The following is a 24,600-nucleotide window of genomic DNA, read 5'->3' on the forward strand; positions in this document are numbered from 1 at the left end:
CGCAGAGACCGTAGTGCAGGAATGCTTGTACGGAGATGAATATGGTGACTACGGGTCTGTTCGGCACAAGTTTTAGAAGTAACTTTTACTGTTTTGACTTGATAAAAAAACTAATGAAGAAAAATAGTAATGTTTGGTTAAGTAGTTAGTAGCGTTTGTAAAAAGCTACAATTTGTAGCAATTGGGTAGCGTTTAGTGATGTGTAAATTATATAGCGTTTGAGTTTTTAAGTTAGTTATTTCTAGATAGCTACTTTAAGAGCTTATTTACCGAATATCAATATTTTATACCACTATTTGGACTACTAACAGCTACACACCAACGACTAGAAGTTACTAGCATAACTAACAGTTACTCTCACAATTAAAAGCTACTATTACAAATACTTGCCGAACACGCCCTACATCATTGAAAGGCCCAACTACACAAGTAAACCCATCACCCTCTGTGTATAAACTTGCACTGTGGTGTATTAATAGCTCCCTAAAGCATGGACTCATGCAAATTTTTTTATTTTTTGTTGAAAAGAAGGATTAGATTAAACAGCCAAGTTAAGTGAAGTTACACAAGACAGATGAGCCCTAACAGGGCCATTACCAGCCGATGTACCCAATTTTTCAGCATCTAAAGCAATTAGTTTAATAAAGAGGGGGGGGGGGGTTTACTTGTGAAAGATCCCGTATGGAACTTGCACTGTGGTGTATTAATAGCTCCCTAGAGCAACTCCAATGGTGTAAAAAAAGGATTTGCTAGCAATTTTGCAAAATACTTAGCTAGTTGCTTAATCATTGGAGCACAAAATGGAGTTTTGCTTTGTTAAGCAAATTGGCTCTATAGAGCAAATTGGCTTAGCCAATATGTTGGGTCCCATACAACAAATAGTTTTTCAATAAATTATAATTTATATATATAAAAAAAGGAAAAAGTGATTGTGGGACCTACCTAAGCAACAAAATAGTTTAGCTAAACCATTGTGGGAGTTTTGGCTTGAAGTTGAGTTAGCTAGAAAAATCTATGTGGCACTCTAAGCTAACTTCCATTTTGTTCTACCATTGAAGTTGCTCTACCATTAAAGCAATTATTTTGTGAAAGATGCGGTAAGGTTAGCCTTTCTAAAAATCCAAGCATTCCGCTTAATCCAAATACCAATATCATGTAAAGTTGTAAACTACTTTTGGTATTTTAGGTTTTTGAAGGTGAGGATCTTGGGGGTTTATTCTTTTCGACATAAAATATTGTAACTTAATTGAAATGAATTGAACTGAACTGAACTGAACTGAACTGATGCAACTGAATCGAATTGAACTGAAAATAAGTTGGAGAGAACTTGGATATATGAAACTTGATGTATAACAATATCATGGTAAAATAACCGGAGTACAGAACACAATTAGTGAAGTGGAAAGACATAAAAATTACTCTCTAGCAATAAGGTGGAAGAAATTTACAAATCTCAATGACTATTTTTTAATTATCAAAATCTCACATAAGTTATTTGGATTTAGTGATTTTTGTTCTTCTCTTACATACAAAAATTTAAAAAATACATTAAACTCGGGACAAGATACTGGGATACAAAATCAAATCTATCAGATATTTTGTACCCAGTTTGAGAACCATTCAAACTAGACAAGCATCATCCAAAAGTTTTAAAAATAGAACCAAAACCAATTACGATCCGAATCCCAAAAGCCGTAATTTTGCTGACCTCTAATCGGCTAAATCGACACTCAATGATGGATTTTCTATACTTGTACATTTCTTCTACTCATAGTGATTAGTGGGTTTATTTTGTATAAAGTCGTCGTTGCGAATATGCCATAGAAAACGTGTTGCCAGCGTCATCACCACGCAATAAGGGAGGGATTAGAAATCATTAAAACATAACTGGGTTGACCATTGAGCTATAATATAGCACTTGCATATTTCCAGAAATTATCATTGTCAACTCACAAAGAAGGAGCTTTCTTTGCACCAAACAAAACAAAAACAGAGAGAGAGAGTGAGAGACAGAGGAGTACTGGTAAATTGTAATGGCAGAAGGAGTTTTGTCCAACTTAGTTGCAAAGGCTCTGGAACTGTTGGCAACATCAGCCTTTAAAGAGGCTTCATCCTGGTGGGGTGCACGAGATGATCTGAAGAAGCTTGGGAAGAGCATGGAGATGATCCAAGCTCGAGTTCGTGATGCCGAAAAGTATCAAGAAGAGGAAGGTAGCGATGCTGTCAAACTGTGGCTTCGGAGTCTGAAGCTGGTGCTTTACCAAGCTGATGACTTGTTTGATCGTATACTCACTGTTGATAGACAGAAACAGCGCAGAAAACAAAATCACGAGGTACACTTTTCCTTAAGGTCTAGCTCTCCTGTTTTAAACTGGAATATAGCTCGAGATATTAAGTCTATCAGAGAACAACTTGATGCCATCAACTCTGATATGGCTGGCTTAAACTTGAGGGTCTATGACCATGGGGAAGAGCCACAACCTCTGATGTCCCGCTTCATGAAAAAGAGAGAAACAACCTCTTTTGTGGAAGCAGAAGATGTCATTGGTAGAGAAAATGATAAAGATGTTATCATTCAGATGCTTCTTGATCCCAAATATGACGGGGAAAAGGTTACTATTATCCCAATCATGGGGTTTGGGGGTCTAGGGAAAACTACTCTAGCTCAATTTGTTTTCAATGATCAGAGGGTTCAAAAATATTTTAATCTGACTAGATGGGCTTATGTACCTGACAAGAATGATAGCACTGCTGTAATGAGAAAAATATTCAACTCCTTCACGGGTAAAAACTATCGTGATCTCCCACTGGAAGAGCTTCAATGCGGCATTAGACAGTCAATAGAAAGCAAGAAGTATCTTCTTGTGCTGGATGACATCTGGGATGAGACTGTTCATAGATTACATGATCTTGTGAACTTGCTGAAATGTGGTAAACCAGGAAGTAAAGTAATTGTAACTACACGCTCTGATGTCGTTGCAAGAGGTCTTGGCACCATTGAAGAACCCTACAAATTGGGAACTCTAAGTGTTGATCAGTCGTGGAATCTTTTCGAAAGATTGGCACTTAAACCACGACAAGAAGGGAGCAATCTCAGTTCTTTGAGTGAGATCGGGAAAGATATTGTGGATATGTGTGGAAACGTGCCACTTGCTATCAAAGTTGCTGCAGGTTTCCTCTGTTCCAGAGACACTGCAGAAGAGTGGTTGTATGTCAGAGATGCTCAACGCTCAAAGGCACAACATACAATAGGTAGCGACATCATGCCTATTCTGAAGTTAAGTTATGATGACCTACCACCATCATTGAAACAGTGCTTTGCTTATTGTTCATTATTCCCGAAAGGCTATATGTTTAGGCAAACTAAATTGGTTCATCTATGGATGGCTCAAGGATATTTTGAAGAATCAAGCAGAGATATCGGAGATCGCTACTTTATGGAATTGCTGCGGAGGAATCTATTTCAAGATCCTGAAGAAGATCTTGAAGCGAACATTACAAGCTGTAAAATGCACGACTTAGTACATGACTTGGCACAACATGTAGCTGGTCACGAGAGCATGGTGTTGGGTGATTTGTCTTCATCCCAAGTCATAGATGAACTTGTACATGTAAATCTTGGTAACTTTGAAGCTCCGCCATTGTTATTTGAGGCTAAAATGTTACGGTCGTTGTTGTTAGCTACAGTTAGTACTGAAAGTGACGCATTAATTGTTAAACATATATCCAGTTTCCAGTCCTTACGGGTCTTGAGCTTGAAAGGTTCTGGGATTAAGAGGCTCCCAGATTCTATAGGGAGGTTGATACATGTGAGATACCTTAATCTTCGTAACTCTGACATTGAATATCTTCCCCAAGCAATAACAAGATTAGAGAACCTGCAAGCACTTAACCTTCATGGTTGTATAAAACTGAAGGAATTGCCAATAGATTTTACTAACTTGCCCAACCTGAGGCACTTGGCAATTGCTGGCAGCGGTTTGACTACATTTCCACCAGGATTTGGTACAATGACATCTCTGCAAGAGTTAGATGAATTTATAGTTGGGGACAACAATGGAATAGACTCGGTGCCAGCCTTGAATCATACTGGGAACCTCCATATAAAATTCTGCAAGTGGCGCAATGATGCTGTTATGGAAGCGCAAAGGGCAAATTTGAAGGGTAGTGAGCGATTAAGTAATCTCACGTTAGATTGGAAGTTAATGAGAGAAGCTACTCCTACTTCTAGTGGAATGAATGAAATGTTAATGTACTTGCAGCTGCCTCCAAATCTCATATATCTACGAGTTGATAACTACAGTGGATATGAGATGCAATGCAGGTGGTTAGATGTTTTGTCTAAGCTAGTTTCCATTATAATTTCAGAGTGTCGCAATTGCAGAGTTCTTCCTCACTTGCGTCAGCTACCTCACCTGAAAAATCTTACACTTGAACGACTTGATACCTTGGAGTATATTGAAGATGAGTGCGACATCTGGGTTGGTGGAGATTGTGGTCATACAACCCATTATTTCCCAACCTTAGAGGTCTTAGAGTTGGATGGATTACCACGACTAAAGGAGTGGACAAGACCGTCAAAAAGTGGTGGTGAGCAGCGACGACAGTTGTTGTTTCCTCGTCTTTTGCATATAAAAGTAGAGGATTGCAAAGAGTTGGTGTTGATGCCTCTAGCACCAAAGTTGGAGTCATTGAGCGTTATTGAGGGAAATGGAAAGTTGTTTGAATCCAATCTGGCGTCACCAAATGATGAAGCATCATCATCTCTTTTCACATCACTAAAGTACCTGCTTATTAAAGGAACTAAGAATGGACTAGTTTCTTTGTCAATTAGTAGTAGATTGTGTAAACTAGAATCAGTGGAAATAAGAAATTGCGAGGAATTGAGGAGTTTGATGATTGAATCTCCAAGTTCCATACGGGATCTTAAACTAATTGGGGTTAACTGTGGCATTTGTAACATACTAACAGGAGATTTTCCTTTCATTGAGACACTGGAGATCTGGGGAAGTAGTGAAGAATTAGAAGAGGGGAACACTAGCATGTATTGGCAAGGCTTAAGAAACCTCCGTCACTTGAGGTTATGCAAATTCAAGAACTTGAAGAAGCTCCCTCCAGGCATTGCTTGCCTAACCAACCTTATCAATCTTGATATTAGACTCTGAACAACTTGACAACTTTCCCATAAGAGATCGGTAACTTGAAATTATGTATTTGAAGAACTTGACAGCTCTCCTAGAAGAGATAGGCAACCTCTCTCTGCTTTCGTACCTTGAGATTATCAATCTTCGTTTTTTGTGAGTATCTTATGAACCCTTATAGTTAGCCTTTGTTTCTCTCTACCGTGTTACTATAAGTATTATCTATTTTGTAAAATATCTTAAAATTAAACAAATACTATTATCTACCTTCATTTGTTTAATTGTTATAATTTGACATTTTACACTATTTGAAAATTTTACTTTGACCACCGTTTGTAATTTATACGTGATATATCTATTATTTATGATTTTTACAATTACAAAACTAGATATATTAGTCATTAAAGTTTTATATTGGCATACGTGAATAATGTAAGTATAACTATTATATATAAATAAATGGAATATATATTTAGTTTTTCATGTATTCTGAGGGTTTGGGGAAAAGGGTTCGTTTTAAGCAAATCAAGATTTGAAATTCTCTCCTCGCGCACTGCATCCTAGGAGATTATTACTATTTATTTTTGAGTTTTTTGTGGGGATATACCAGGATAATAGGGCATTTTGTGGAGATATACCTCACTAAATTTTTTTTGTGGGGATATTCCAACTTAAATTTGAGTTTTGTTGAAAGGTACCAAAAACACTATTTTTGGCGAAAAAGTCAAATTTTGGCCTTTGACTTGGTAGGAACTTGTGAATGAGACATAAAGTGACAGTGAGGAAGTTGGAGGAAAATGAATGTAATAGATGCAATTGAATGTCACACACTATACAAAGAGTAATTAAGCAATTCAAGGGCTGAAAATTTAACTTTCTTGCCGAAAATAGTGTTTTTGGTACCTTTTAACAAAACTTAAATTTAGGTTGGTATATCCCGACAAAAAAATTTTGGTGAGGTATATCCCCACAAAATGCCCTATTACCCTGGTATATCGCCGCAAAAAACTCTTTATTTTTTGATGGGAATTTTTTTGTCACTACTATTTCCTCCTCATTTTTGTACTAGCTCAATGCTTTTAGCCCATTTTGATATATCGACCTTGACTACTCAAGTGAGGGAAGCACGTCAGCACACTGCACACTGTAATTGGACCTACAAGGCTACAACGGTAAGGAAGAAGGAGGTCCTCTCAAAATAAGCATGACATGCAACTTCAATGGTGAGCTACAATACCTTGTAGTTTGACTTGCCACATCATTTTTTAACACTTTAAGCACACATTATTGCTAGTATGGTCCTACTAATGTCAATTAATATTTTCAACTTTAATATATTTTATTCAATTAAATTAGGAAAGAAACAAAAAAAAATTGTGCTCTTATTGTTGATGGAGATGGACTCACCAATCATATGGAGTATGAACATCACCTTCCCCTTTTCCAATTTCAGGTAATATTATATTGCCTTTTTGAAGTCAAGCAACTAGTTTGGTGTAGCAGGTCTTGCTCTCAAGCATGGATCAATTATCTTCATCCAATGGTTGCATCACTTGCATACTACTTTCAAATATTGCAAGTAGATCCAAAATTACAATCGTTGAAGTTGCTCGGAGCAGAGCCAAGTCCGTTGATGCTATTTATTTTATCTATTCTTTCATTGTTTTCTAGTAAGTTGTATGATTTTACCGTACTTTTAAAGTGACATTGGTTCCAAGTTGTAAGGGTTAACTAGTTTTTAGTCCCAGACAATGCTCCGGATTATTAACATTTTTATGTTAAAAAATATCATCTAATGTTGCATAATTTATTGGTTAGAACTTTGGTCTATTAACTTGAGGTCACGTGGTTGAATTTTATACGAAGCATGTTTCTAATTTTTTTAATGTATAATGATGACATGGAATGAAACAACTATAGGGAGAGTGCCATGTGCACATAGACTTGCTTAAGAACGCTTTTTAATGAAATACTAGTTATTAGGCCCGGGTTATGCCTGTAAGGAAAATTTTTTTTTATCAATATTGGACTTTAAAATGATAACACTAAAAACAACTCGGTCTAGTGGTTAAAACTTTAGTATATGAACTTAAGGTCACGGGTTCGAAACATATATTATGCAATTTTTTTTAGGGAAATTCTCATTGGTGACCTTGTAGTATTGAAAATTATATTTGGTAACCAATTTAAATCCTTAATTCATAAAGTGACCTTGTACTATGATTTTTGTTACTAAACGTGACATTAATGACATTTTACGTTATTTATTCTGTTAAATCTCATGTTTTTACCCATTTAGTTCTAGTTGTGGTTAGTAAGTAACGAAATTACTAATCTACCTTGAATTAAACGGGATCCTGGCCTTCTTTTCCCCACCTAACCACTATTAAACTTTCAAAAAAATGACCTTCCTTCTTCTCCAAGTTCTCTGAGAGCTCCATGTTAGTGAATCTCATGAACTCCAAAATCTGAGTTCTACAAGTGAACTCCAAAATCATTTGGTGTTAGGGTAATTGGGTTTCTTCTCCAAAATCTTCAGTGTGGTTGCGATCAACAAGGAAGACACTCACAAAACCGAGTTCGAGTTCGACAAACTTAGGGTTACTGTACCCTGTTTATTTCGGGTGAATTTTAAAGCAATTTCAGTCCACCTTCACTTCACTAGCATCATGTAAGTGAATTCTTCCCTCTTTTGAATTTTTGTCAATGATTTGTTTCATTTGTTTGTATTTCTTTATTGTGAAGTTGTGGTGCTCTATTATGAAGGAAAATGTTTTTTTGTTCAAAAATTGAGTTTTATTGTGGTTGTTGTATTCTGTTGCCATATAATTTCCTGAAAATTTTGATTTTTTTTTCAAAATTGCAGAATGTGTGATAAAGTTGTCCTTGTGTTTCAATATAAAGGGTCTGATGTGGAAGTTGTTGACGATATTGATAAGGCAATGTTTGTGGACATAATCATTGATTATTGGGACAATGCTGCTAAACTAAAAAACCAGTGCTTAAGAAACCAAAGTTTATGTATCTTTATAGAATGAAACACATTGAGATAGTAATAGATGCTGATATGGTTAAAATATTCAACAATTTGCATGATAAGAATAGGATTAATGTATGGGTTGATGATGGTGAAAATGAGACAGATGCAGTTAAGCCTGTAATTAGTTTGAGGAAAACTCAGGATAAGGGAAAATCTCCTATGAATAATCCAGAAGTTGAACTACCAATGAGGCCAACACTTAGGAGAGGCCTTAGACATTTGGAGGTTCAGTTAGTTGATAAACCCTCAGATTTCAGGTTAAACCCAAATGTTGATAGTAATATAATAGCCCTGATGTGGTATATAATGAAATGGATGGTGTAGATTTAGGAATTATGCATGCCTGTGAGGATAAGTGGGCAAACTTGGTTATTTCTCCAATTAAATCTAGTAGGGGTAAGGGCAAGGCCAAGTACAAAACAAGAGGAGGTAAGAAACCAGTTTGCAAGAGGAAATTTGAAGGGGATATCAATCAATGAACCCTGTGAGAATGAGCATCAACATTAGACCAATCATGAATCTAATAACCCAGAAGTTAAGGTTAATTAGTTCAGTACTTGAGAGGTTGTGCTCCTCTAGATCATCTAAGTCCTCACTTCTGATGACTAAAAGGGTTCCAAATACCACTGCAAAGAGGAAAGGCTTGATATTAACTTGAAGGGCTAATAAAACAATAGACAAGCTGACTAGGAAGAGGGAGTTAGCTGAGAGAATACTAGCTTATTTGTAGGTTGACATGGGAGATGATGATGACTTTGAGTCAACTGATGAGTCAGGTTATTCACCTACTGAGAGTGAATGCACTGATGTGTCTGAGAGTGTAGTGGATAGTGATGATGATGGAGAGCATGATGATCTTTCATATGGACTAATGATCCAAGACTGTTTTGATCCTTGTGAAGGACCTGTCTGGGTAAATGAGGGTGGTGATGATGTTGTTGACTTAAATTTGGCCAAGGTGTTAAAAATGGAGAGATGTACACCCAGCAAGAATCGGGGAATATATGCATAAAGCCTTGGCAATTGTTTGCTGATAAACAACATTTAAGAGATGTGGTCAGGGATTACTGCATCCAATGTGGATTTTCTGTTGTGGTTGACAATGCTAGCAACTTTAGATACACTGTTAGATGCAGTGATGATAAGTGTGAGTGGATATTACATGCTAGTAAGTTGCCTGATGGGAGCACATGGGCCATCAAATCCATTCAAAACCAAGAACATACTTGTCTAGGACTTGAGAAAAGGAATCCTATGGTCAATTCAGCTTGGACTTCAAGGGTCTTAATGGAAGATATTAGAGCAAATAATGACATATCTGCAAAGTCTATAAATAAACTTCTTTGGGACAGATTCAGGGGAGAAATGTCCATTATTACCCTATACAGGATGAGAACAATGACATTGCTTGAAATACATGGTGCACATGATATTTCTTATGGCCATCTGCTTAAGTATTATGAAGTGATGAAAAGCACAAACTCAGGTTCAACTGCATTTTGTGCATGGAAACCACCAAATGATCCCGAAAAGCCTCTGGCATTTGTATCCATTTTCATAGCTTTCATGGGTGCATTAGATAGGTTGTTTGCAGGGTGTAGAAGTTTAATTGGAGTTGATGGCACCTTCTGGAAGGGACATTATGGTGGGGTGCTACTTCTGCAGTAGCTCTTGATGGAAATAATGAGTTATTTCCATTTGCTTGGGATATTATGTCTGGTGAAGACAATGAGACATGAAAGTTCTTTGTTTGGCATCTAAAAAATGTGCTACAAGACAGTGGGAGAGGAGATGAATGGTGTATCATTTCAGATAGGCACAATGTGAGGTATTTACAATTTTTTTTAATGATAGTTTAAGTTTTTGTTCTTGCATATGGTCTTTAATGCATGTTATGTATTTACAGTCCATTGAAGCTGCATTCTTTGCTTTATGGCCTAAAGTGGGTAGAAGATATTGTTGCAAGCATTTAGCTTCCAATTGCCAGAAGGCCCATCCACGCCCTTTGATGTTCATACTAAAACACGCGGAAAAACCAACTAGAGCTGACCCTCGGCGGTGACAATGAAACCAACTTAAACGGGGGATGGGGAATAGAAAAACCGACGACTATCGCAACACTAACCCAGGGATGGGGAAGGGAAGCCCAAAATGACTACAACTAATAGTAAATAGGGGGGGGGGGCACAACTATATATCGTAACACTAAACCAGGGAGCGGAATGGGAGGCCCACAACAACCACAACTAATAAACTCCCAGATTCTATAGGGAGGTTGGTACACCTAAGATACCTTAATCTTCATAACTCTCACATTGAATGTCTTCCCCGAGCAATAACAAGGTTAGAGAACCTGCAAACACTTAACCTTCATCATTGTTTGCGACTTAAGGAATTGCCAAGAGATTTTACTAAATTACCCAACCTGAGGCACTTGACAATTGCTGGGAGCAGTTTGACTACGATGCCACCAGGATTTGGTACAATGACAACTCTGCAAGAGTTAGATGTATCTGTAGTTGGGGAAAACTCTGGTATAGACTCGGTGCCAGCCTTGAAACTTACGAGGAACCTCCATATAAAATTCTATAAGAGGCGCAATGATGCTGTTTTGGAAGCGCAGAGGGCAAATTTGAAGGGCAGTCAGCGATTAAGTAATCTCAATTTAGATTATCGGGAGTTAGAGAGAGAAGAAGCTACTCCCTCTTCTAGTGGAATGAATGAAATGTTAATGTACTTGCAGCTACCTCCAAATCTTATAAATCTTCGAGTTGGTAACTACAGTGGAGATAAGATGCAATGCAGGTGGCTAGATGTGTTGTCTAAGCTAGTTTCCATTATAATTTCAGTGTGTAATAATTGCAAAGCTCTCCCTCACTTGAGTCAGCTGCCTCATCTCAAAAATCTTTATCTTGAAAGGCTTGATGCCTTGGAGTATGTAGAAGATGAGGATGACATCTGGGGTGATGGAGATTATGGTTACACAACGCATTATTTCCCAGCCTTAGAGAACTTAAATTTAATTAAATTACCACAATTAAAAAAGTGGACAAGACCGTCAAAAAGTGATAGTGAGCAGTGGCAACAGCGACAATTGTTGTTTCCTCATCTTTTGCATATGGAAGTAAAGGATTGCAAAGAGTTGGTGTTGATGCCTCTAGCACCAAAGTTGGAGTCATTGGAGGTTACTAGGGGCAATGGGAAGCTATTTGAATCCAATCTAGCGTCACCAAATAAAGAAGCATCATCATCTCTTTTCACGTCATTAAAGCACTTGCGTATTGATGGAACTAAGGATTCTTTGTCAATTAGTAGTAGATTGTGTAAACTAGAATCAGTAAAAAGTAGATTTTGTAATATACTAAAAGTAGATTTTCCTTTCATTGAGACACTGGAGATCAGGGGAAGTAGTGAAGAATTAGAAGAGGGGAATACTAATTCATATGCAGACAAAAACTAACCATGAGAGAGAAAACTAGAGAGAGAAGGAGAGAAAAGAAAAAAAGAAAACCCAGCCACAAAGCCCCCAGAAAACCATCTCCTACATCTAGAACATTTCTACCTAACACCATTAGAATCCTATGCAGCCTAATTCTTTCGTGGAATGCATTACCAAGTTTCTCATCTTTTCCAATCAACTCAAAACAAGATCAAAGCCACAAAAATCAGAAAAAGCTGATAACCCCAAGCCCAAATTGCTCAAACAACTTCCTTTATCCAGCGGGTAAAAGAGTAAACCCTCATCACCTGATTTTCTTCAAAAAGCTGATTCAAGCAACATTAAAGAAGACCAAAAAGCTGGAATTTCAAAACATTTTTAGATGGTTCTACTGGTTCCTATTCAGATTCAATAAGGCAAATTTGCCAGATCTAGGAATGTCTGGGGCTCCCCACCTCACGCAAATCAAAAAAATTTACCCTGTGAAGATTAAGGTGAAGATGCCGAGGAGATCGACGGGCGAAAAAGTTGATTCCCCTCCCCAATTAGCGTCAACTCGTGACTCCTTCATCTATTATGGTTCGGATTTCAAGAATGAAAATATTTGTTTCAAGTCAAAGATGCAACACAATTTGAAAGCAGAAGATAGTCAATCCAAAAGCCCAAAGGTATCCCATCTCTATTTAAAGAGATTAAAGGTCAGTCTCTCTTATCCACTCTCTCCCAAGCCTAAGTCCTTTACTCACTACATTTTCAATTTCTTTAAGAAAAATTTTACGTTGTCTAATATGGCTGAAAAAAATCTTTCAAAGAAGTGGTAATTCAGGGCTCTTCTTCAGAGCCGCTTTGAACAGTGAAACCCCCTCCCAGAATTTGAACCTCCCTCTGAAACCCCCAATATGCACTCATTCCCCCTCCCCCTCTGAAAATGGCCCCATCCCCCCTCTTGAAAATGATCCTTCTCCCCAGCCCCCCTTGGATGAACTCCCTCAGGTCCAACAAGACATAGAGGAGCTTTCAAAAACCTGTCTAATTGGCAAAATGCTTGGTGAACCACTAGATATTCGCACTGTCATGTCCCGCACTAAAGCAGATTGGAAAATGGTGAGGGGTGATGTGGATTACCATGATCTGGGTAATCAGTGGATCCTCTTACGATTCGCTAATGTGGCTGACAGAAACCTGGTTTGGGACGAGCGACCCTGGCATGTGCAAGGGGAGCTCCTAGTCCTACTACCATGGAGACCCTTTTTTGATCCCTTTTCGGAGGAAATTGAAAAAGTGGATCTATGGATTCGCATCCCCCGCTTCCCCATTGAATTACTAAACTCCCAATCTGTGGCTAATCTGGTTGAAATGAATAAAATTGGAAAATTCATTAGACTTGACCAAAGGTCCCTTCTGAGAAACAAAATCCGTTTTGCTCGTGCTTGTATCACTGTTAACATTCTTGAGCCCCTAAAAAATATGCTGAAATTGTTAGACAAGGTGGTAAAAAGTTTGGTTATCTCATTTGGTTTGAGGATTTTTGAAAGGATGTGCTTTTTGTGGTGATGATTCTCACCCAATAGAATCTTGTCCCCTTCTACATGCTCCTCCGAAAGAGGTCAAAATTGTGCTGGAAAAAGCCCCGAGTTTTTCGTCTATGGCAGGTGAGAAGCCTACTCATTGTACTAGGCCAGAATCGCATCCCACCACAGCTCAGTCAGCGTATGTGGTGCATGCTAAGCCTAGACAACGAGGCAAGGCTCCACTCCATGCTGAGGGTAGTGTGAAAAACAAGAATGTCCAGGTTCCCCCTCCTCCCCCTCCCTCAGCCAGGGAGGTGGGACCTCTAAAAGACACGGTTATGCAGCAGCCAGATCATCAAGACACTGAAGTAGGGTGGATTTCAGTCCCACCTAGTGCTAAAGGTAAAAGATCACTCAGGGTGGCCTCTTCCAATGCACCCAAAACCCCTCTAATGATGAAAGTCATGCAGTCCTACCTCAAGTACTTATCCCCTCTTCTCTATGTCAACACCCAGAAGGTGTGATGTGTATGCCTGATGCAGCTCCCCCAAATCTGATTTTTTGTGGAAAGAAAGCAGTAGCAATCTTCAGTTAGCTATCCAGGTAACAGTTCAGAATTTATTGAGGATGAACTTGATCGGTTGGAGAAGGAAATGTGGAATAATGACCCTGATAAGGGCCCAATTCTCCTGGAAAATTCAAACAACAGCACTAGCCATTCCAACCTCAATGTAAGCCCGTTCCACTCTCTCATTCAGATGACTCTTTCCTCAAACAAATTGAAGGTTTGGAGGTTGAGCAGCCAGGTAATTCGAGTACATCTATCCCTTCGGATGTATCTAAGAGAAAGGGAAAGGAAAGTGATGAAGATGACTCAGCATCAACCTCCTTGAAGAGGGCAAGAAAATAGTTCTATAATCTAACGAATCATGACAATTGGCTTTTGGAATATTAGGGAGTAATGAGAAAGAATGCAATGCAAGAAGTCAGGGATTTTGCCTCGCCAACCAAATCAGTATTATGGCACTAAGTGAAATAAAATCATGTATCCCCCCCTTCTCAAGGTTTAGCACGCAAATGTGGGTTTAGTTTTTGTGATTTTATTCCATCTTTTGGCCTCTCAGGAGGATTATGGTTGTTTTGGAAAGAAAATATTGTAAACCCATATAATTTAAATGTTATATTCAAAGCCAATAGATTTATCGCTACTAAAATCAGTTTGTTGAATGAAGACAAAAGTTTTATAGCAATCTTTATTTATGCTCCCCCCAATTATTCGGAAAAAGAAGCCTTTTGGAAAGAACTCATGCTATTTGTAAACTCATTATCCACATTGTTCATAATAATTGGAGATTATAATGAAATTGGGGCACCACATGAAAAAATTGGAGGTGCTGCCCCTAACTCTTCGAGATTCAAAAGAATTAACTTGTTAAAATCTAATTGTAACATTCTTGATATTCCGTTCTCTGGCCAAGTACAATTTCACCTCTTCCGATCACTGCCAAGTACAACTATCCTTCACTAGTAATACTAGAGAGGTCAAAGCAACACCATTTCGCTTTGAAAAGCAATGGACTTTTAGAAAAGATTTCTTAGTCTTAGTGGCCAAAATCTGGAATAAAAGATTGGTGGGCTCTAACATGTATTGTTTCACCCAAAAATGCAAACTATTGAAAAACAAAGCAAAGGAGTGGAGCAAAAATAAATTCGGAAAAGTAACGGATCAAATTAGAAAAACTGATGCCCAACTAAATAATATTCAACCCAAAATAATAGACAACACTGCATCAATAGAGTTGATCTCTAAGTACAATAGACTTTTAAAGAAACGCCACAAATTAATTGATTTTTCAACTACGTATTGGCAACAAAGAAGCACTAAAATTGGATCTTGAAAAGGCTTATGATAGACTTGAATGGCCTTTCATAGAGCATTGTCTTAGGATGACCCATTTTAATGAAAATTCAATTACGATGATCATGAGTTGTGTTACATCAGCTACCATCTCCCTTCAAGTAAACGGAAATAGAACTCCCTCTTTTCGCCCATCAAGGGGAATTCGTCAGGGAAACCCCCTTTCCCCTTACATCTTTATTATTTGCCTTGAATACTTATCTAGGAAAATCCATGAAGCTTGTGCCTCTAAAGCTTGGAAGCCTTTCAGAGTTAGAGGAGGAAAAACTGACATATCACATCTGCTATTTGCGGATGACCTTCTACTTTTTGGAGTTGCAAATCAAAAAACTCTTGAAACCATGAATCACATTTTAAAGGATTTCTATCATATCTCGGGTCAAAAAGCAAATGAAACCAAAAGTATGATTTACTTTTCGCCCAACACCCCCCTAAATATAAAAGACGATTTTGAGCAAGAGCTGAATATCATGAGTAGAATTGATCTGGGTACATACCTAGGCTTTCCCTTGTGCCATAGAAAACCTTCAAAGACAAAACTAAGTTTCATCATTGATAAAATGGAGAGTAAGTTAGCGGCATGGAAGGGTCGAGTATTGTCAAAAGCCGGTAGAATAATCCTAATAAACTCTACGCTTCAAGCTATACCTAGATACTACATGCATCTCTTACATTTTCCAAAAAATATTACAAGTAAACTAGACTCAATATGTAGCAGATTCTTCTGGAATGGGAATACCGAAGCTAGTAAAATCACTTGGGTGGCTTGGCATAACCTGTGTAAGCCGAAATCGGAGGGGGGGATTGGCTGCATCTCTAACCAAAACCTGAATAAAATTAATCTTGCTCGCTTGTGCTGGAAACTGGCTAATAATACAATGTGGGCGGCAAACTTCTTATTTGAAAAGTATGTGAAAAATAAAAACCAACCCACGAATTTTAACAAAGGCTCTCATATCTGGAGAAACGTGGGGCTGGGATGGTGCGAATACAGTAAAAGCCTTGCGTGGAGGATTGGAAATGGGAAAGACATAAAATTATGGGGAGACTTGTGGTTAAATGGTCAAGCTTTAAACTCTTTTCTCATAGGGCCTCCAACCTTGAAGGAGTTAAATATGAATCTAAATGAGCTTAAAACAAATGACATTACTCATCTAATTTCCTTCCAAATGGAGGATTATTTGATAAGTAAAATAAGAGGCATTCAGTTCAATGAAAAAGATGATAGTACCTACTCAACCTGGACGGATGTGAATAAATTCAACTCAAAATTAGCCACCTCGCACATAACAAATCACAATACTACGGGGAATAGGAGCTGGGACTGGGTTTGGACGACACCGGGTCACCCTAAGCAAAAACTTTTCCTCTGGCAAGCATGGTGGGAAAGGATGCCAACAAATGCTAACTTAAATTGGAGAATAAAAAGCCTAAGCCCGTACTGCACTTTCTGCCCAGGGGTGGTAGAAGACATGGAACACATACTGCGTTTGTGCACACGTGCAAGGGAGGTTTGGAACCTCACTAAAGTGAACATCCAACCTACTATACCTTTCAAAATCTGGCTAAAGGATAACTTATCAGTTAACTCCCTAAAAATTCATACTCCTTGTAATGCAATCTTTATTTTCACAGCTTGGAACATTTGGCTAAGACGTAATGCTTGGGTTTTTTCTAAAACAAACGTGACATCTGATGTTCTCATTAAAAAATCAAATTGGGCCGCCACTGAATGGTTCTTTACTCAGAACCGTCCTAAGGTGGGAAAAGCTCCCAAAACCGGAACCGCTACTTGGAAACCACCACCCTTAAACCACTACAAAATAAACACAGATGCCTCGTTCTATGCCAACACAAAACAAGCCAATTTAAGTGGAGTTTGTCGTGACCATGCTGCCGATTGGGTTGAGGGATTTATAATGTCAACTTCTTCAAGTAATGCTTTGGAAGCGGAAATTCATGCAATCCAAATAGCTCTAAATTGGATAAAGATGAAGAACTGGAAGGAGACTATTTTGTCTTCTGATTGCCTACGTGCAGTACTAATCATTTTGCAGGAGAAAGTGCTAAATGATATTTCCTCGGATATGATTGCATCTTGCAGGGAGTTGCTCCAAGAACTCAGAGGCGTCAAGCTGGTTTTTGAAGGAAGGGGCTCAAATAAACTCGCAGATAGCGTGGCTAAGCAAGCTAAAGGATTATCGAATGGTTTTAATATTTTCTGTACTTTAAGCTCCCCCCCCCCCCTTGGTTTGTAATGAAATCTTCCTAGCTGAAAAACAAAACTTAGTTACTGGTATAGCAGAGGGGGCTTCGAATGAAGTCCAATCTGGAACTGGATTTGATGGGGCTGCTGTTTTGTAATAACTTTTGCTTTAAGTAATATTATCCTTCTTTTCAAAAAAAAAATATCTAAAACTCGGGGATCAAAATAACACGTTTTTCCATAGAGCAGCCTCCATAAGAAAAAACCGCAACATGATAAAAATCTATACAGCCCAAAATAATTCTTCTCACAAAACCCAAACATTATACGTAAGCTAGTGGAAGAAGATTTCAAGGACAGATTCAAATCAGATGAAAATAGCAACTTTGATACAAGGATAGACTTCCAATTATTAGATAAAATAATTACCCCCGAGGATAATTATGAATTATGCGCACAAGTCTCAGACCAAGAAATCCACAGCGCAGTATTTCAACTAGACCCAGATAAATCTCCAGGCCCAGATGGTTACCCCCCCTTATTCTTCCAGAAGTATTGGGGAATCATAGGTAAATCCGTAATAAGATTTGTTAAAGCATTCTTCCATTCTGAAAAACTATTAAAAGAAGTCAATCATACTTTCATAGCTCTTATCCCCAAAATAGAAAACCCTTCCTCGGCAAATCACTTTAGGCCAATAAGCTTATGCTCAACGATGTACAAGATAATTTCAAAAATTTTAGTCAACAGGCTTAAACAAGTTTTAGGGAAAATTGTCCACCCCCTCCAAGGAGCCTTTGTTCCAGATCGACTAATCCAGGATAACATACTTATGGCGCATGAAGTTTTCCATGCTTTTAGAAAAAAAACTGGAGCCTCCGGTTGGATTGCAATAAAGCTGGATATGGAAAAAGCGTATGATAGATTAGAATGGGGTTACATTTTTACTACGCTAGAAAAACTAGGTTTCTGCCAACAATGGATTGATTGGATCCGAGAGTGTGTTTCCACCGTTTCGTTTTCAGTAATAGTTAATGGAATACCTTCTGACCAATTTTTTCCTTCGAGAGGAATAAGACAGGGAGACCCTCTGTCACCCTACTTTTTTATTCTATGTGCAGAACTATTAGCTCGACAACTTCAGTATATAGGGCCAGAAAGAGTTCAAGCACTGGGGGTTAGCCCAGGTCAATCAGGAATGAGAATCCCATTTCTCACCTTTGCTGATGATACCATGATCTTTGCAAAAGCTAACGTTCAATCTTGCCATGTCATAAAAAACATACTAAATAAATATTGTTCCATGTCCAGACAATTAGTTAATTATCATAAATCGGCATTCCAATGTACAAGCAACGTGTCAGAACAACAAATCTCAGATTTCAAAACAATTCTAGCAATGGAGTATGTTACTTCCCTAGATTCTTACCTAGGATGTCCAATCATAGACAAAAGAGTGAATGCAAATACTTTCGAAAAAATCATAACAAACACAAATAATCAACTAGCCAAGTGGAAAGCAAATACTGTGTCCCAGGCAGGGAGAACAACGTTGATAAAATCTTGTCTGGCCACTAAGCCAAACCACCAAATGCAGAGCTTCACTTTGCCAAGCTCCACCCTAGTAAACATTAAAGATATGTAGAAATTTTTTCTGGAATCGTGATCCAACAGCCTCTACCCCCAATCTTATTGGATGGGATAGAATCTGCAAGCCAAAATATCTAGGTGGACTAGGACTTCGTAAAGCTGAAGTCAATAACAAAGCAATGCAAATGAAACTACTTTGGAGAATTCTAATGGATCCTAGCAACTTATGGGTTCAACTAGTCACGAAAAAATATCTGAAAAGCAAAACGCTCTTTGACTATGCACCCTCGCAGTCAAGCTCTTGGCAATGGAGAAATCTAATGAAATTAAGACCAATCTTTAGCAAAGGTCTTCAATGGAAGGTTGGAAACGGGAAAACGATTCAATTTTGGAAAGATAGTTGGATTCTTCCATATCCTTTGTTAGACATCATCCCTACCTGCACCAATCCCAACCAACGAGTGGAAGAATTCATCCTTCCCAACAAAAATTGGAACATTGACACCCTAAAAGTTTGTCTCCCAGATCACCTTGTCTAGTCAATTAGTCATACCCCTATCCCTTCTAATGATATTCAGGATGCAATGTATTGGAGACTCACTCCTAATGGTGAGTTCTCAACCAAATCTGCAGCACTTCTTATCCAGGGGATAACCCCAGAAAACATCCAAAAATGCTCCTATAGGTGGATTTGGAAGCTCAATGTCCCGCCAAAGGTAAGCAATTTCATTTGGAAAATTTGTAATGATGGACTCCCAACGAAGGAAAGATTATTTCGCAGTCATGTGTCAGTGCCCCTAGAGTGTGTCTTCTGTAGTCACCATACTGAGACAACTAACCATCTATTCCTAAATTGCCCGTTTACTTTGGACTTGTTCAAAGCAATAGCTAGATCATTTAAATGGCCAAGATGTTGGGAGATGACGTTCCAAACCGAAGAAATCGTAGAAGTCCTAAACAAGTTACGTGCTTCCATGACATCGGAAGAAATACAAAAAGTTATGATTGGATGGTGGTTCATTTGGTTTTTTAGAAACAAAGTGTGCTTCAATGAGGAAGCCATTAACATTCAAAATGCGGCTTTAATCATCATCAATTTCTGTGAGGCTTGGTCTAATTCTTTGGATGAGGATGTGGGTGGTAACCCATCCTCGAAAGGAGCTCCCACCCACCACCAGACAAATTACCCTATTTCGGTCGCCTGGACCCCCCCTCCCCGCGATTGCTTCAAACTTAACTTTGACGGATCCAAGTCAGATTCTAAGCACTGCTCTTTTGGGTTCATTATTAGAGATAGCTATGGTATACCAATCCATTTTGGGGCTAAGGCCCTGCCAGCCTCGTGGTCTATCCTTATGGCGGAAGCAATGGGCATGTATATTGGCATAAAGACAGCGATTTCCCTGGGCATTAGCAAACTTCTTGTAGAAGGAGATAACTTAGTGGTAATTAATTCTATTAGGAGGGAGTGGCGTGTTCCTTGGGAGATTACTAACATCATCGAGGATGCAGGTCATGATATCAAGAGGATGGAGTTCTTCTCGGCCCAACACTGCTATAGGGAGGCTAATCAAGCGGCGGATCTGTTAGCAAATTGGGGCAAGAATCAACACCAACTCTGGGTTTCTTCTTCGGAGTTTCCTCCGGGGCTTCCTCTTATCAGCCGCAAGGATGAGTTAGGTTTCGCTTCCACTAGAGTGTAACCTAGTTTCCTTTCCTTATCAAAAAAAAAAAAAAAAAAAAAGAAGAGGGGAATACTAGCACGTATTGGAAAGGCTTGAGAAGCCTCCGTAGCTTGGAATTAGGTTACATGAAGAACTTGAAGAATCTCCCTCGAGGCATTGCTTGCCTAACCAACCTTCAGGACCTTTATATTGGATATATGAAAAACTTGATAGCTCTCCCAGATGAGATCGGTAACCTCTCCCTACTTCAGAAACTTACAATAGCAAGTATGGAGAAGTTAATAGCACTCCCAGAAGAGATCGGCAACCTCTCTAAGCTTTCGTACCTTGAGATCAATTATTGCCCAGAATTGCGGGTACTTCCACTATCATTACAAAGCCTCACCTCTTTACAGACACTTCTTATTCATGTGTGTCCACATCTGGAAGAAAGATATAGCGTCAAATTCAATGGCCAAGATCGTCACCTCCTTCAACATATTCCCGATCTTCAGATTCGGTGAGTACCTTAATTCTTATGGAACCTTATAATTAGCATTTGTTTCTCTCTACAGAGTACTAGAAGTATTATCTATTTTGTACAAGTATCTTAAAAATAAACTATTAATACTATAATCTACCACCTTCATTTTTTTAATTGTTACACTTTGACATTTTTATACTATTCATAAATTTCATTTTGACCATCATTTGTAATTAGTACATGAATAATATAATCATGTCAGATCTTGTTAAATTAGTCGTAATATGCTAGAGATATTAATCCTTAAAATTTTGCATTGTCATTCATAAAAAATATAAATGCAACAATTATTTGTAAACGGATGGAAAATTTATTTAATTTTTGCTGTGTTTTGTGGGTTGGGGAAATTGGTTCGTTTTTGGCAAATCAAGGTTGGAAATTTTCTCCTCTCCCATTGCGTCTTAGAGAATTATTACTATTTATTTTTATGTGAATATTCTTTCCAGTACTAATCCCTCGTCATTTTTGTACTTGCTCAATGCTTTTAGCTCACTGTTCTCCGGGAACTCAATCTGAATGTGATGATCAAAGGTAGCTTGGTCTTGCCTGAAAAATGCCCGAGCTCGGAAAGATTTTCTGGCTCGGGCCTGTTATTTGATCACATCTAAGTTCATCAACCCACCGTAATCAGACATACATGGCTTCAACTGCAAAGAAGAAGGAGGTCCCTTCAAAATAAGCATGAAGGCAACTTCAATGGTGAGCAACCACACCTTGTAGCTTGACTTGCCATGTCAATTTTACAGATAAGCCTACCAGGAGTTCGCAAGCCTTAACAAGCCTCCGTATGTTGCAACTGTTGGAAATTCCCAAGCTTACGAAGCTTCCTCGAGGAATTGCTTGCTTAACCACACTTCATTGTCTATCAATCACAGATCTTAAGAACCTAACAGTGCTCCCAGAAGAACTTGGCAACCTTTCCCAACTTCACGAGCTTTTTATTACTAGGTGTCCAAAATTGAAATCACTTCCACCATCATTCTGGGGCCTTACCTCTTTGCAGAAAATTCATATTGTAGGGTGTTTAGATATGGCAAAAAAATATAAGCCGGGTGGCGAAGATTACCACCTTATTCAACATATTCCCCATGTTGATATGTAAGTATTGCTTTTGTTATGAGGTATGAACCCCTCTCACCCTTATTTTTACCACATCTTATTGTTCACCATTTATCTTTGTAACTTTCCTTGTAAATTCTTCACTTACTCTTATTTCTTGCCTTTCTTGACAAATGAGCAGAGAAGGCTAAGAAGACTGACGAAAAAGACGAATTATATCAGATGTCTCAAGCAAATAACACAGAAATCAGAAAGGTTTTTCTACCTTCTTTAAGGTGTGTGTTCCACTAAATTAGCAAATTATATTCTATTGGTATGTGAAACAGCTTAGATGATGGAATTTGGAATTGTTTAGGGATTCTATACTTATTTGATAGACTTTAACATTACAAAGTTAACAAAAGATGTGCTTAGCTGAGCAATTATTTCTTTGCAAAGGTACATAATGAGTTTTCAAGCTACCTAGTAAATGATAGAGAGGTGTCATATTCCAAATTGCTTTCAACTGATGTTAAGTTTCGATTTTTATATACTAAAATACAGAATATGAGTGCAACAGTGAGCACATTTGGATTATTGATCGTAATTACTCGGTGTTTTCAGGGGATGTTCAATATTAGATGTTTCACAGTTCTGTTGTCAATTGGAAGAAAACAAGCAGTCAAGAAAGGAGGAAACAAGTCTACTTGGACTCTTCACATTACCTCATATATCGTTTTAGATCCTCAAAACTCTGATATGGTTAGGGAAATTTCAACGCTTTATTATGGGCCAAAATCATGCAAAATTTCTTCATTAAATAAGTGACTCGAATACTTACATTACATGTACTTGCGTGACATGAGTACCCAAGTCCTAGTAACATAGGACGAAACCATAGACTTGAGAGAAAAGGAGGTTTTCTTGGAGAGTGTAAGAACTAGGCAGTCCCTAATACTGATATGTAGTATTGGGGATTTCCTATATATATTTTTTTTGAACATTGTAAATACTAAGAATTAGGCAGTCCCTAATACTAATATGTAATATCGGGGATTTCCTATAATTTCCTGAATTTGTCGGTTTGATGTGTTTAACTTAGGCTTCACTTTGTAAACTATTAATCTTTGCAAAATTTTATCAGCTTGGCCTAAGCATATGATTAATGGAGCTTTCCACGAAAGTGGGGAAAACATACACAATGATGCTAGCTTCTGTAATGATTTCTATATCATATTTCTGTGCGTATTAACAAAGTTCATAATTAGCATTAGGCTCGTTGATTCCCCTTTTGCTTTGAAGTGCTCTCCAAGCCCCAAAAAAAAAATCATGATCTCTTGGTAATTATAATACCTCTGTTCAAATTATACTTAAACCTTGCAGTAGAGAGTTTTAATGGCATCATCACAAATATTATTTTGACAATATTTACAAAATTACTGGAAAATAAAGCTAATTCCACTAGGTAAGCTAAGGAATGTACAAAGTGCTAAACCAACGAAGTTGTAATTTTTTGGACAAATTTTCGAGTTGAGATGGGAGGAAGTATTACTTAATCTATATGTACAAAACCAACAACGAAAGCAGAAAGGGGAATATAATAAATACTCGGTTTTAAACTTTAGAGCCCGTGAACTTCCAAATTTGTAATAGACTAGCCTAGAATGGTAAGGATATTTTAGTAATATACTCTAGTTAATATGTTAAGCTTGGAAAATAAGGCAAGTAGACTATAAATATATGGGATTAGGAGGAGAAGATATATGAAGACAATATTGGAGAGTTTATTTTAGTGGTTAGCTTTGGGAGTGTGTCAAGTCACTCAAAAACTTGATAATCTATCTTTATTTTCTGTTATTTCCATTATTATCAATCAAAATCATCTTCATCTTCTTTGATTTTACTGTCCCAAATATCCAGTTCATTACAAAATTTACCACGTGTTTGGTAATAGATGTGTTGGTAACAAAAATAAGAAACCATTTCCGCTACATGTTTAGTATGACGATTAGGATTATGGTTTTCACATCTTAAACTTAGCTATATCCACCCAATTATTACTCTCCCCAACCTTATATATACCCGACAAGGAATTTCGCTACCTTAGGACCGTTATAGTTATGTCCCCATTCACCCGAGCTTCTGTAGCCGGCTCCCATGTCATCAGGTCACCAACTTCCTTGACCTTCAGGCACTGGGCAAGTGTCAGCCCCCATACATGGTATTAGGGTACACTTGTCAACCCCAAACCCTGAATAGAAGCAACAATTATATTTCCTTTTCATAGGGGGACCAAACACCGAATAAATGCAACAATTATAGTTACAATTACTTCTCTCTATTTAGTTCCAATCCCTTTCCATAAGTTGAACCAAACACGCACTAAGAATCGACACATAATGAGAAACCCCTTCCTAATTTTATTCATCATTCCTCCACTCATAATATAAGGAGCTAAAATAGGTACCATAGTATAAAAAAGGGGGAAAGTAAGCGTTGCTAGTTTCAA

At 38.0% G+C, this 24,600-nt stretch overlaps 3 protein-coding genes across 3 annotated transcripts; all 3 read left to right on the forward strand.

The window, feature by feature from the left end:
• The first annotated feature begins 973 nt into the window (after positions 1-973).
• Positions 974-11,950, forward strand: LOC109134392 (putative disease resistance protein RGA3). The gene is made up of 7 exons (XM_019248116.2): positions 974-5,161; positions 8,008-8,085; positions 8,175-8,406; positions 8,912-9,141; positions 9,243-9,831; positions 10,088-10,191; positions 10,471-11,950. Exons 1-7 carry the CDS (start codon positions 2,034-2,036, stop codon positions 11,639-11,641), a joined length of 5,532 nt encoding a protein of 1,843 aa, XP_019103661.2. The 5' UTR covers positions 974-2,033; the 3' UTR covers positions 11,642-11,950.
• Positions 11,951-19,765: 7,815 nt separating this feature from the next.
• LOC130590535 (uncharacterized) lies at positions 19,766-20,548 on the forward strand. Its single transcript, XM_057393025.1, has one exon. The coding sequence runs from the start codon at positions 19,766-19,768 to the stop codon at positions 20,546-20,548; it is 783 nt and encodes a 260-aa protein (XP_057249008.1).
• Positions 20,549-20,598: 50 nt separating this feature from the next.
• Positions 20,599-21,592, forward strand: LOC125495011 (disease resistance protein TAO1-like). Its single transcript, XM_057392700.1, has 2 exons — positions 20,599-21,029; positions 21,542-21,592. The coding sequence occupies exons 1-2, from the start codon at positions 20,656-20,658 to the stop codon at positions 21,567-21,569; spliced, it is 402 nt and encodes a 133-aa protein (XP_057248683.1). The 5' UTR covers positions 20,599-20,655; the 3' UTR covers positions 21,570-21,592.
• The last annotated feature ends 3,008 nt before the right edge of the window (positions 21,593-24,600 follow it).

This window comes from Beta vulgaris, chromosome 2 (genome assembly GCF_026745355.1).
Source record: "Beta vulgaris subsp. vulgaris cultivar EL10 chromosome 2, EL10.2, whole genome shotgun sequence".
Taxonomy (NCBI): domain Eukaryota; kingdom Viridiplantae; phylum Streptophyta; class Magnoliopsida; order Caryophyllales; family Amaranthaceae; genus Beta; species Beta vulgaris.

Excerpts from the sequence above, each read along its gene's own strand:
- LOC109134392 (XM_019248116.2), top strand. The coding sequence starts at position 2,034 with ATGGCAGAAGGAGTTTTGTCCAACTTAGTTGCAAAGGCTCTGGAACTG. Across the intron at positions 8,407-8,911 it reads GAGGCCTTAGACATTTGGAG|GTTGACATGGGAGATGATGA; the intron begins GTTCAGTTAGTT and ends GCTTATTTGTAG. Across the intron at positions 10,192-10,470 it reads GCCCATCCACGCCCTTTGAT|ATACCTTAATCTTCATAACT; the intron begins GTTCATACTAAA and ends GGTACACCTAAG.
- LOC125495011 (XM_057392700.1), top strand. The coding sequence starts at position 20,656 with ATGAAGAACTTGAAGAATCTCCCTCGAGGCATTGCTTGCCTAACCAAC. Across the intron at positions 21,030-21,541 it reads ATTCCCGATCTTCAGATTCG|CTCACTGTTCTCCGGGAACT; the intron begins GTGAGTACCTTA and ends CAATGCTTTTAG.
- LOC130590535 (XM_057393025.1), top strand. The coding sequence starts at position 19,766 with ATGACGTTCCAAACCGAAGAAATCGTAGAAGTCCTAAACAAGTTACGT.